At 42.9% G+C, this 13,670-nt stretch overlaps 1 protein-coding gene across 3 annotated transcripts in view; it reads right to left on the minus strand.

The window, feature by feature from the left end:
- ANTXRL (ANTXR like) overlaps window positions 1-8,545 on the minus strand; it is a 32,178-nt gene extending 23,633 nt beyond the window's left edge. Inside the window, exons 1-3 of one of the 3 annotated variants that reach the window (XM_084796351.1) lie at window positions 8,354-8,545; window positions 7,635-7,720; window positions 474-545 (exon numbers count right to left, since the gene is read on the minus strand). In XM_084796351.1, the coding sequence (XP_084652477.1) occupies window positions 474-545; window positions 7,635-7,711 (149 nt within the window). In that variant the 5' untranslated portion in view covers window positions 7,712-7,720; window positions 8,354-8,545. Of the gene's footprint in view, window positions 1-473; window positions 546-7,634; window positions 7,974-8,353 lie in introns of all 3 variants that reach the window. The other 2 variants (XM_084796350.1, XM_084796349.1) reach the window with 2 other exon arrangements.
- Between the last annotated feature and the right edge of the window lie 5,125 nt (window positions 8,546-13,670).

Below are 13,670 nucleotides of genomic sequence, written 5' to 3' on the forward strand. Positions count from 1 at the left end.
CTGAACCTGCTCATTCTCCAGCCTTGAGGACCCGGTTTACGTGGGTTTCTCTGAGACTGAAACTTTCTTAGGAGGGTTCCTGCCTTCTCCTTTGTCTTTCCATCGCATGCTCCTCAATCCTCTCCCCCTTGCCCTGAGCATCCTGTACTAAGTGTCAGTTCCCACGTGTCATGACATCCTTTTCACTCTGAGGGGTCCCAGAGGGTGGACTCTGTCTTTGCACTACATCTCGTTCTCAAGCAGAATCAGCCAGTGCTGCAGACGCACCCCCCCCCCGTCCCCGCCCTGCCCACTGCACCCTGTCCTCCGCTCTGTAGGCACACCAGCCTGCCTCTATGCTCGCTCTGTGAGAGACTCTCATGCCCATCAGATCTAAGAGACACGCTTTTTTTTTTTTTTTTTTTTTTTTTTTGCCTGTCAGGGGACCCACTCCCTTGAAGCACAGAGGTGACGGCAGCCAGGAGAAGCCATACTTTTGAAACTTCTTCACCAAATTCTCCATAAATGAATAAATGTGGTTCCAGTTGTTGCCCACACTGCCTGACCTGAAGACAAAGGAGACACATGTCAAGGTGTGATGTGGCTTCATAGGGGTGGGGACGGGAAGTTTCAGCGCTCCTTGTCTTCCAGACTTCCATCAGCTTTTTTTTTTTTAAACAACCTGCCCCTTTGTCAGTGCCACTGGTCATGATCATCGTGAGAGGTGACTTTCCTAAGGGTCAGTAGTGAACAGAAGGTAACCAAACAGCCTCATCGACTGAGACTGTGAGGTCCCAAGCAAGGCCTTTAATGGCTCACCACGGTGCCTGGGTATGCTAGGTGAGGGCTATATAGTTTCACAGTGAAAAGAGATATCTTGAGTGTAAACGCTGCCTAGTATTCTGATATGGGAGGCTCTCCACCCTGCCTTTAACTTACCAATTTTCAGTTCTGTCCATGAATGCATGCGGCCAGGGCTACTGGCACTGTTGTCATCGGAAGGAGTTTGAGCACTAGGAAAAAACCTAGAGGATGATGCAGGGTTGGCCTATAGGTTCCTCATCGAACACTTGGCCAATTAGGGAATCAGAACTACCTCTCAAGTGAGATGACTTTGTAGGTTGTGGAACATCTCCCGTATAGGGCAGATCTTTTGGGTTGTGGCTCTTCCAAGTTCTTTGTCTTTTGGTTGGTCACCATAACATAACCAGCTGCAGTGGTCATGCCTTCCCCACCAGGATAGACTGGACCATTGAGCCACTAATGAGTCATAATACAGTCCTTCATTTTTAAAAAGTAATATTTACACCATCAAGGGTCTGAACCAGGATCTTTCTTCAAGTCTCTTGCACTGTCCGTGCATTTAGGTGATGCTGTAGCGTTCAGCGATTGTTGGGTAAGCTTTGACTCTGAAAACCCATCCACGACACAAACTTTGGCGTGGAGAATTGCCAGACTGATGTATTTTCTTCTCTTCTCCATATTAGAGTAACACAAATATAAAACTTTTCAGATATCCTGCCATAGTGATCATGGAAGTAACGAATAGCCAATAGATTCCACACACGTCTGCATATTTCCCAGCATCCACAGCAGAACGAAGGGAAATTCCCCCAGGATCTGGGCTTCAGCGATGGAAGCTCAGGGCTGGAGGCAGTTAATGAGGCCCCATTTTCTGAGCACTCTGCAAAACCTGGCTGTCCTGGACCAGGATCAGTCTTTCTAGCAGATGTGGCCAGTAAATGAGGCTGCAGACATGCTCATTTCTGCCCTGGGGCTGTCACTTCCAGTTAGTACAAGAGCCGTGCATGGGTTATTTCCATCAAGACTCTCAGATCCCTGTTCTCCGCTTTGCCCCATAGAGAGTAAAGAGATGAAGAATGGCTATTCCTGCATATGAAGAAATGAAAGAGGACACGGGCTGCCTTCGGACACAGGAGAACACAAACAGTCGCACGAGTCAATAAAGAGTATGAGAGTGGAACTCAGTGAAGAGGTAGAAAGACTGAAGTGCAACCAAATCCAAACACCGCAAGTTAGCCAGAAAGTGCTAGAACTGACTGGGAGCAAAACCACGATGTATAACACCTACACAATATATTAAAAACTGCCTTACTTGGGAAATGTATTGCAATACGTTTATTGCTTTTTTAACCTTAAAAAGTCAGCTAGATTTCAAATGAATAATAACACACCTTAGGACCTTGAATAAGTAAAAACAAGCCAACACCCTACATAGTAGAGGTAAAGAAAAAATTAGGAATGGGACAGAGATTAGTGAAATATAAATTTAGAAAAAAATCAATGAAAGAAAGAACTAATTTGTTTTGAAAAGACTAAAAGAGAAATAAAGAAAATTGACAAAGCCGTTTCCAAACTAGCCAAAAGAGAAAGAACATCCAAACTGTTTAAATTAGGTTTTAAAAAGGGGAGATGCTATAACAGACACGAAATTCAGGAAAATTTAGACATGCATTCCATTAAATTGGAAAACCTGAAAGAAATGAACGAGTCTCTAGATGCATATGGCCTATCAAAGCTAATCAAGATGAGCTAAGTAATTTAACTAGATCTAAAACAAACAATGAGATTTAAACTAACAAATCTCTCAGCCAAGTAAATCTTATGTGAATTTACTACAAGGTTCTACCAGATCTTTAAAGAAGAAACACTAATCTTTTCCAAACCATTCTATAACGTAGGAAATGAAGGAATGCTTCCAAATCCCTTTTTACAAAGCCATTATTACCCAAATTCTAAAACCAGAGAAAGACAAAACAGAAAATTAAAGAGCAATATCCATCATTGGTTTCTATGACAGAAATCATGTGATCATCTCCATACACATAGAAAAGATCTGATAAACGCAACCTCACTTCATTACAATAGCTGTGGGAAGACTTGAGGGGCCATACTTCAGTATAGTTTAATGAAAACTATTCAGGAAATTTATAGCCATCATTATACTAAATGGAGAAAAAATCAACATTTTCACTAAGATTAAGAACAAGATTCAGGTGTACCTTTTCTACTCCTATATAACTGACAAACTAGCTAAAATCAGCAGACAAAACAAGAAAAGCGTTGCACATAAAAAAGACAAAGGCACAATCATCCTTCTTTGAAGATGCTGTAATTCTATGCATAAAAGACTTTAAGGGTCCACTAGAAAACTCTTAGAGCTGCTAAACTCTTTCATCAATGTGGCAGGATACACAATGTATAAAAAACAGCATCCTTATTAAACATCAATTACAAACATACTGAGAAAGAAATCTGTGAAACAATCCTAGTCACAATAGCCTCTAAAAACAAAAACAAACAAAAGCCTTGAAACACACTTATCCACAGAAGTCCTAGAACACTACAACAAAAATGTTGAGACCTGGAAGAAAAGAATTCAGGAAGATATTGAAGATGGAAAGACATCTCATGCTCATGAACTGGAGGAATTAGTATTGGGAAAATGGCTGTCCTAGCAGAAGCAATATATAGTTTCAGTACAATCTCCATAAAAAAATTCCAACACCTTTCCTCACAGAAAAAAAGTAAAAATTCATGTGAAAGAATAAAAGTCTGTGGCCAAAAGATAAATAAATAAATAAATAAATACATAAATAAGTACATAAACAAACAACGCTGGCAATATCAGCATGCCTTATCTCAAGTTATACTACAGAGCCATAATAACAAACAAATAAAAACAGCAAACAAATAAAAAACAAAACCAATAGATCATTGGATTAGATTAGAGTACCCACAAGTAATCTCATGCATCTACAAGCCACCTGAGGAGTTGACAAGGTACATGCGCACGCGCACACACACACACACACACACACACACACACACACAACTGGTTAACAGCTGGTGCTGAGTATGTACATGTAAAAGAATGAAACTAGATCTACACGTCTTACTTTGTGCAAGCATCTCCTCCAAATGGATGTAAGATATTACTGTAAGACTGGAAACTCTGAAGCTGCTGGTGGGAAAAGTAGAGAAAATACTACAAGATACAAGATAGGTAAGGACTTTGAAGAAAGCTTCTAATTCTCAATAAATAAAGCCGATAATCAAAAATGAGGGCCTATAAAATAAAAAAAAACCCCTCTATATCAAAAGGAATAGTTAATCTGGTGAAAAGACAACACACAGAGAATAGGAGAAAATCTTTGCTATGACAGGGGGTCAATATCCAGAACAGACAAGAAACTAAAAATCTAACCAACAAGAAGACATGCCACCCAATTAAAGGGTGGTGGTGGTGGTGGTGATAGCTAAGGAATTGAACGAGAATTCTCTAAAGAAAGAATCAAGTGACCAATAAATACTTTAAAAGTGTTCAACATCTTTAGACCCGAGGAAAATATCAGTTAAAGCCACTTTGAGAGCTCATCTCAGTTTGGCCAGAACGGCTGTCATCATCAATAAGCCAACAACATAAGTGCGCTGGTAAGGGTGTAGAGAAAGGGGAATACTTGCTCACTGTTGGCGAGAGCACAAACTGGTATAAGCACTAAGGACACTAGTGTGGACATTTCTCAAGAAAAAACGGAAACTGAAACCCAAAGGACTCTATACCCTACCACAAAGCCCTTTGCTTGTCTTTGTTTAATGGTGCTTAATACTAGGGAAGTGGAATCTGTCCAGATGTTCACTGAGAAATGGTTAATGAAAGCATGGCACATTGTACACACACACACACACACACACACACACACACACACACACACACACACACACGAGAGTTTTCTTTCATTATAAAGAAAAAAGTGAAATTATTGATACCTCCATAAACAGCCATGACCCTCTATTGCACTAGTGGATGCCTTTTGCCTGGCAGGTCAGTATTGTGGCATGTAGGGGCCAGTACTGGATAAAGACCATTAACTTTTTTTCCCTCATCAGCTTGAATAGTATCTTCTAGGACTATAAAAATCTATACGCCGGGGAGAGAGTTTCTTGGTTAGTTCAAGATTGATTTCTCTGTGTCCTGCATCAAAAGTATGGGTGCCTTCAGCAACTGAACCTTATCATCTAGTTATGGTGGGCATCCGAGAGAAATGGAAATAGCCTCTGCTGTTTTGGGTACCTTTGAGAATCTTTAAACCAAATATATATATATATATATATATATATATATATATATATATATATATATATATATGGGATTTTCATTTAATAACTCATGCCTTCTACGAGCAGCACTGTTTACCATGTGGGGTACTCATTCAAACTTCTTTCAAAATATTTTAAGTTAGCTTATGAAGAAGTTAGGCTTCCTAAAGCTTACCCAGGTGTCCTCGGTTTGATGAGCCTACTCTTTAACCACTCCGTTCCCTCCACCCACCTGTCCCCACTTCCACTTAAACTTTAAGCCCTCAGGACCTACCCCCTCTCTTCTTTAATATTTTCAGGAGAATGGATGCAACTGGAAAGCACGATATCAAGTGAGGTGTGTGAATCCTAGCTTCTAACCTTTATGTGTGTGCATTTATGTGGGAGTGTGTATATATTCTAATAAATGAGAAGGGGCCCCTGAGAGGGGAGCAGGAGGCTCTAAGGCTAGAGGAGGAGGGCAGTGGAGCCTATGTACCCACCCGTGTGATGTGGAAATAGGAGGATATGAAAGGGTAGACAGACACTGAGGGTAGAAAGGTGGCAGGGCAGAGAGATGGGGAGAAGAGTCGATAAGGACAGGATCAGCCGAAACTAACAGTGTATGAAAAAGCCATAAGGAGAAGGCACCAAACCCTAGCCACTAGACCACCGGGGAACTACAAATATACTTTTTGGCTTAATAAAATAATTCAATTGTGTGCATAAAACATGGATAACATATGAAGTATGCATTTTTCTCCCAGAGCTAAGGGTGGAAAAGGTCACATTTCCTTATCTGCCCATGTCAAAGTGTAGCAAGTGATAACTTATATTTCAATGCACTCTCCTAGTTCCTATTCCAATCACGCTCTCTGTAGACTACTACTAATGACGCTGTTTTCGGTTGAGATGAGCTGCTGAGTATAATACTAGTTTCATTAAAATGCTTCTTCATTAAAAAATAGTTTTTGGGTTACAACTGTGTGGGTTTTTTTTTTTTTTTGAGCCAGGGTTTTTTTTTGTGCAGTCCTGGCTGTCCTAAAGCTCATTCTGTAGACCAGGATGGCCTTGAACTCACAGATCTACCAGCCTCTGCTTTCCAATTGCTAGGATTAAAAGCCTGTGCTATCACTGTGGAGGGAGGGAATTAATATATGAGAGAAGAAATAAGAAAAAAGGAAAACCACTAATGAATGTTTCCTGATATTGTATAAAAATTGATAATAAATAGATTTTGAAATAACAGTAAGACTTCAGGTATTTGTTTTGTTTTGGAACTTTTACACAATTCCTTATTTTTGATGCGGTCTTTAAGCCATGTATCTGAGATTTTTATATTTCTTGCTTGTTTGTATTTTAACTTTTTAGTAAGAGCCTGTCACTTGGGATTTTACAGCAATCTAATCTTTTAGTAAAAATATTCTATATGGAAAAAAATCCCTTAAGGAAATGTGATTAAGAAGTAAATCTGATTAAGAAGTAAAATAAAAATGTAAAAGCTTGAGGAGGTCTGGAGGTGTGCTATGTCTCTAGGAGACCCCCAAAGCAACACAGGCCAATTGCCACTGCTCTGAGTTGTCCATAAAAAGTAGATGCTAAGACCCTATTGCCAATGACATCATGCACTCAGGTGGAGGGACACAGAGAAGTCATGAAATGGGGGAGGGGCTAATGGGGCCCCACCCGACCTTGAGGGTTTATTTGTGACTAATGGTCGCTGAGACAATTTCTCTTCAGTAGTGTAGTCACTGGTAAGGTGCCCATGCTTCTGTAAATAACCTAGTGAAACTCATTGGGTCATTAAAAACAAACAAACAAACATGAAAGTAGAAAGGGAGATCAATTGAGAAGGGGATTAGTATTGGCGGGAGGTAAATAGCAATGAAATGGTAAAAAAGACATTTTATACATGTATGAAAATAAAAGAGAAAAATGCAGACTAGTTAAATGGCTAAAATCAGGAGATCAGAGTGTAAACATGATTTCCAATTTTATAAAGATTAAGAGCACACTACCAATGTCTGTAAGCCAAGTAATTGATACTTATATGGGACAGTGACAGAAGCCCTGAGCTCTTGAGTCTCCAGTCCCCATTCCCTCCTGTGACAGCTGGGGGTGGGGGTGGGGGTGGGGTTCTAAAGGCCAGTCCAGCTTGCTTACCAAGCTGAGAAAAGACAGGCTCTTCCCGGGGAGGAACTGTGCATGGTTCTTGAGTTGGGAGAAAGAAGCTAAATACTTAGGGCAGTAAAACAAAGGCCATTTGGAGCAGCAAGGCTGAGAGAGTGCCCACAGTGGCAGCGGAGAGACTCTGTGGGTAATTCACTGAAAAGGTACCTCCCAGTAGCCTCTGGGCCTGAGGGTCATGACAACTAGATCAGGGCCAAGGCAATGGGGACAGAGGCATCCCTGTCCTGGCCTCCCTGCATCCAGGAAGCCAGTGACAATAGCCTACATCCCGAGGTCTGCTCACAACGACCTTGTCTGTCCTGCAGAATCTGACCTACCGCTGATGCCCAAACGCTATCTAGGGACAGTGCTGGAGGGCAACTCACTTGTCCAGGATGAAGTAGAGGTCGAAAACACCCTGACATCCCTCTCCCGACGCATCCTGGTTCCAGTCTTGCCTCATGTGTTCGATCTGGCGATGGTGAGAACTTCTGGAGCCCTTGACCATGTGGTGGAATAGTTTCCAGCCAGGGCCGTGGTATCGGAAGCCCCCAGCTTTAACAATGGGAGGAGGCCACAGGAGCAGGAGCAGAAAGAGTGCCGCCGAGCAAGGCATGTGGGGACTGTGGCTCCCTATGTTCTTGACTGTCCCTGTGACTTTGCTAGTTCTTGGGATGCTGTGGCAGGTCACATGGAGGCTGAATAGCAGCCACCTCTGCCTGAACCTAGGGGCCGAGGATCACCGCTTGTATCCTACCACCAATGGTAGCAACTCTACCTGGTATACTCAGAGCATAGGGAGTGGGGAGGCAGCTACTCTGGGGTGTCCTTCCCCCAGCTACCTGAGGAGCCCTTCCCCCACCTTGGGACAAAACACCCTGGGGCTATGATGGACAGAAAGGTTGACATGGTGACTTTGTGACCTGCCCCTCTGCTCAGTGCCTTCATGCTGACAATGCCAAATGCTAGTCACAGGGCCTTTTCAGGAGTCTCAGATGAGGGCTCCTTGTCCCTCATCCCAGCCCCTCCCAGGGCATCCTTAGGGACTACCTCAAGGAATCTATGTGTTTTGTTAACTCAAAAGGTGGCTGAGCTCTCCACTTACTGCGAGTGAAGAGGACAAGGCACCAAGGCGCAAATGTGTGGAAAGTGGGAGGCCAGTTGTGGGTCCTGAAAGCTGCAGGCAATGTCTGATTTCAGAAGGAAATGAAGATTGTGTGCTGCCGTCCAGGTCCCATGTTAGAGGGAGTAGTTCATCCAACCACTGCCATGTGACAAGCTGTCCAACTTTGATGACTTAACAGAACCATTTTATTGTGATCTCAGGTTAAGTGGGTCAGACCCTCAGCAAAGGTAGGGTGGGAGGCCCCCCAGAAAGGGACCCTGGGAAGTCCCGAGTTCTAGGAGAGACTGGAACTGTCTGGAAGCTTCCTCTTTGTCTCCTGTGGCACCAGGGCTAAGGAACTCCAGAGTGAGACTCAGCTAGAATTGTCTTGAAGCCCTAACCTGTGGTCTCTATGATTTAGGCCTCTTCATGGCATCAGTGCACATGAACCTTCTTCACGGAGGCTCAGAGCCTGAGGGGACAGTGCCTGCAGTGAGCAGCTTGAGTCTGTGGTGTCCTTTATGACATCACCTCACCAGGCATGCTGTCATTTATGCTGTTCTGTGGTCAGCGCTTCAGCAGCTTGTCAAAGTTCAGGGAGGATTGTGGTTGGGCCTGGCCTGTGCTCACTCTCTTGCATAAAAGTACCTGGAATGTCAGGGGTGGGGAAGGAGACTGTGCCAGCGCCAGACACCCACATTCGAAAGGAATTCAGAATCACCCAGATTGTAAGGGAAACCGTGCGTAGAAGTACCATGACCACTCTTCTTTTTATGTCTGATACTCATATAAAAGTCATTAAGAATTCAAACCCTTCCCTCTTATTAATTCTGAATTAAGATCTCAATATATACAACGTAAAGTTTACAAGGTATAGCACTAGGTCTCTGGAGATCTTGTTTTCTTTAAAATTATAACTGTCTCAAATATGTAGTGAGTCGAAACTGATCACATTTAGGATACTGGCTTTATCACATACGGCTTCTCATCATATCTCCCGTGATACTTCTTATTGTCATAGTTTATGTTTTCCCCCATTGAATAGCTTCTCTTAGACTGTGGCCTTAATCTGCCTTATATTCATTATCATTCCTAAGTAGATTGGCCACGTATTCACACGAGCTGGCCCTTGTTTCCTGCTCTGCAGAGCCTGTGTGTGTGTGTGTGTGTGTGTGTGTGTGTGTGTGTGTGTGTGTGTGTTCTTTCTCTCATCAGAGGTGTTTAGTCTTTCCTATATGCTCATTTATGTTGTGTATTCTGAATACCAGGCCACTATCAGATGTGGCAATCTCTTCTTCCAATGTATGGCTTGTTTTTTTCACTGAATTTTAGAAAAAAAAATGCACACATTCTTAGTTTTTATGCACACTGATGTTGGTTAGATGAAAGGCCTTGGTCCCCAGGGTAGCAGTACTGTAGCTTAGTGGGAAATCTTTAATCCCTGGGGACATATCCTTCCATGGGGTCATATCTCGTCCACTTCTTTTTCTAGCTCATGAGATACAGCATCCACACCAGATGCTGACCCAAAGTACCACCTTTCTAAAGTCCCAAAGACATAAGACAGCCTGATCCTGGGCAGGAGTCTTCACAACTTTGAGCCAAAACTTGGGCCAAGGAGATGCTGATGAAACAGGACTCCTGGCTGAGTGCTATTGGTAGCTGCTGGGGGGTGGAGGGTAGGGGGTTTGGGGGTGGGGCAGGGGTGGGTGGGGAGAACTCTAGAATACTTTCTTGAGGGGTGCTGCCCACACTCAAGTGCTGGCCCTCCACCTACTCGATACCTGCATCTCTAAGTAGACTCAGTGGGTCATAAAGGAAAAAAAAATCATAATTACAGTTTGAAATTTTTATATTTAGTTTTAGTAATCTAATATTTTTTTAAAATGTGATTTAAATTGCTACAATTATGTAAGTATATAAGATTGTTACACATATTTTTTTTTATAGCAGAACAAATATATTCTAAGAAAATAAACCCATTTTTTAAAAAAAGCTTATTGCTTCAGGTGTTTTATGACACCACACAGCTAACACACAGATTAGCTTTCATTTTCTACCCTTTTGCCACTGGATTCTTCAGGTTCTCCTGTGTCACAGAACTTATCCCAACCTGGCACAAGGCTGTATTTCTAAATGGAGAGAGTGGTAGGGGTGGGAGCTCCCAGACAGGTGGAGGGACAGTTGGGAAGCTTCAGCAAACACCCAGGAGAGTGTCTAGGCCCAAGAAGACACAAGGGTCCTGAGCTGCTGGACTGCGGGACTGCGGGAGGGGTCTCCGTCAGTCCTGGGTAGAACAGGCAGGAACCATGAAAGCAGAGATTAGAGTGACACTAGGGGAGGAGGTGGCAGCGGGAGTGTGCTGGGCCAGGGACAGTTGGGTGGAAGAGGGGTGGAGATTTGGCGGTGGTGAGTGACTGAGGTAGAAGGTGGCCTCCAGCAACTATGGCTGAGCCAGACAAGCACCTTACCCGTTCACAGCTGCCTGAGCCTGGCTCAATTCAGTTAGAGGCAGCTGGCCCAAATCCTAGGCAGCTAATCTCCTGGAGTTGCTGGCTGCAGACCTGGGACTTGGATTGATGCTGTTTTGGTGTTCTCTCTTTGGGGTTCAGGGCTATAGTTACAGACTCCTGGAAGTGTGCACTGTGGAGGCTCCAGCCCAGGTGCCTGAACAGCCCTCCTTGCAAGTGAGGGCATGGGGGGCTGAGTTGGGCCAAGTTCAGAAATTTTGGACTGTGCCCTATGCTGACCCATGCAGAACCCAGAGGCATGGGGTGGTGGGTAGGGGTCCGTCTCAATTTCCTCTTCTCCGTGGTCTGCTTTTCTGAGCTTGCGAAGCCTGATTTTAAGTTCTTCACTCTTAAGTTGACTTTCTGGGCTGTGTTTCCAGCCATAAATAACTCCATCCCTGGTGAATGCTCTGATCTTCTCAGCCAGGGTGTGTGCTGGGCACGAGGGTAAGAACGCACCAGCCACAGGTCTTTAACAGGTACTTCCAAACATCTGGAAATATAACATGTTCAAGGCCCATCATGGGGAAAAAAGAGGCCAAACGATCAAATTACAAATCCCCGAGTTTTCAGGATGAGTGAAAAGAAAACATTTGGTTTTAGAGAGGTGGCTCTGATGGACTCTTGCCCTCAAGTTTGGCTTTCCAGGGCACCCATAGCACACCAGGAAGATGACCTATGCAGCAGACCCTTTCTTGGCTGGTGGACAGTGCTAAGTTAGGAAACACAGAAAGAAACAGGGTTCAGAAATGAGCATGAGAAGGCACTAGGAGGCCAGGGCTGTGTGCTTGAGACCTTTAGATGTGAGTGGAAGTAAAAATGACAGTAAACTCAATGCTTGTCAATGCCACTGGCAATTTACATATTAAGTGACATATGCTTACTGCTTACTGAGACACAAAGCATTGTAGAATTATAACTGTGGTGGCTGAAATTAATGTTCATGTGTTCATTAAGTAGTAAGGCCAATGTAAAGAAAGTATTTTATGTCACTATCAGATTTTCTTGGCCACATTTCAAATGAAGACATTTATAAAAGCAAGTCAGGTTAACTTTGGGGGTTGGGGAAGCAGAAATAATATATTGAGGCTTTTGATTTCTCATAGAATTCAGTCTTATCACAGATATGGTTTTATTTTTATCCATATATCAAAACACAAAATACCAAAGTTGTTTACCAATTAAAACTAATTTCATAGTTTATTAATGTCTTTCTGTTGGTTGAGGCTTTTATCTGATGTTGCACAGAAAATGCACACAGAAATAAAGAAACGCCAAATCTGATGGAGGGGGTTGCATGTGTTTAGTGAAATAATTTTCTATGTCTTATCAAAGAATGCTGGGTAGTTTCTGGGTGTGTGCATGGGGTTTTGATCTGAGAGGCTGGAGGCAAGTATCTCCTAAACTGTAAAGACAAATTCCTTATAGAAATTACTTTTAAGCTTGGTGTGGTGGCACACTCCTACAATCCCAGCACTGAGGCCTCTGTGAGCTCGAGGCCAGCCTGGTCTACAAAGTGAGTCCAGAATAGCCAAGGCTACACAGAGAAACCTGTCTCAAAAACAAAACACCAAAAAATTAAAAAAAAGAAATTACTCTTATGTGTAATTTACCTATAACTTTATATTATATTCCCAAAATCCTAACACTATTGAGAGAGGGGAGCAAGTAGAGTTTGAGATCATCCCTAGCTACAAAGTGAGACCCTATCTCAAAACAAAAAGAATACACCCCAAATTAATGTTATCAAATTTTACGATAATTTAAAATGATGTATCGGCCAGGTGGTGGTACACACCTTTAATTCAGCACTCAGGAGGCAGAGGCAGGCAGATCTTTGAATTCGAGGCCAGCCTGGTTGGTCTACAGAGAGACTGCCAGGACAGCCAGGGCTACACAGAGAAACCAGTCTCAAAAACCAAACCAACCAAACAAAACAAAGATGTACTGTAGAAAAAAGAAAATGAGTGTTGGGGGGTGGTCTGATGTATTTTGATGATAATTACTGCTTTCTGTCTCTGTGACCCATCTTTTGATTAATAAAAAGCAATCCCACCTGGGCAGGGCAAAGGATAGGTGGGGCTAGGAGAGAGAGGAATTCTGGGAAGAAGAAGGAAGGGAAGAAGAGAGAGACCCCAGAGGAGAGAGGAGAGAAAGGAAGGCCGCCATGGGGTAGATGGAGGAGAAGCACATGGCTGGCGTGGATGGAGAATTCGGCCCAGATGAAGAACATTAACAAGTATTTGGGATTATGGATGGGAGGTAGCTTGATAGAAATTATTAGAAGCAGATGGCATGGGACTGAGGCAGGGATCCCATGCCTGCCCCATTATGAGAGGTAGTTCAGAGGATTGACATCTGCCCTGCCCCAGGTTAACTAAGGCTATTTTAAAATATAAGAAGTGTCTGTGTCTTCATTGGTTGCTAGCTGGGTGTACTGAAGTAATAATACTGATAATGAACAATTATTAGGCCCTACTGATAATACAGATAACTTAAAAACAATAAATGAGAAAGGAAGAAAATGAAAGAATAAAACCACTTCTAGTAGTAGATAAAGGCAAGTATTTTAGCATTGTTAAGTAAGCCATGATTCATTCAAATTAACTTGAACAGGATGGAGAAAGATACTCAGCTCAGGTGAAGAGACTTCCATCATTACATTAGGATCTTCTGTTAGGATATGTTCATTCCTTCCTGGAGCCCAGACATACAGAGGATGTAATAAGGCACTGATAGAGTAGGGGTGTGACTGACTGGTAACTTTTCTAGATATTGATTTGCGGGTCCTGCAGCTATACCTGTGA

This window comes from Acomys minous, assembly GCF_964271855.1.
Source record: "Acomys minous genome assembly, chromosome: 9".
NCBI lineage: Eukaryota > Metazoa > Chordata > Mammalia > Rodentia > Muridae > Acomys > Acomys minous.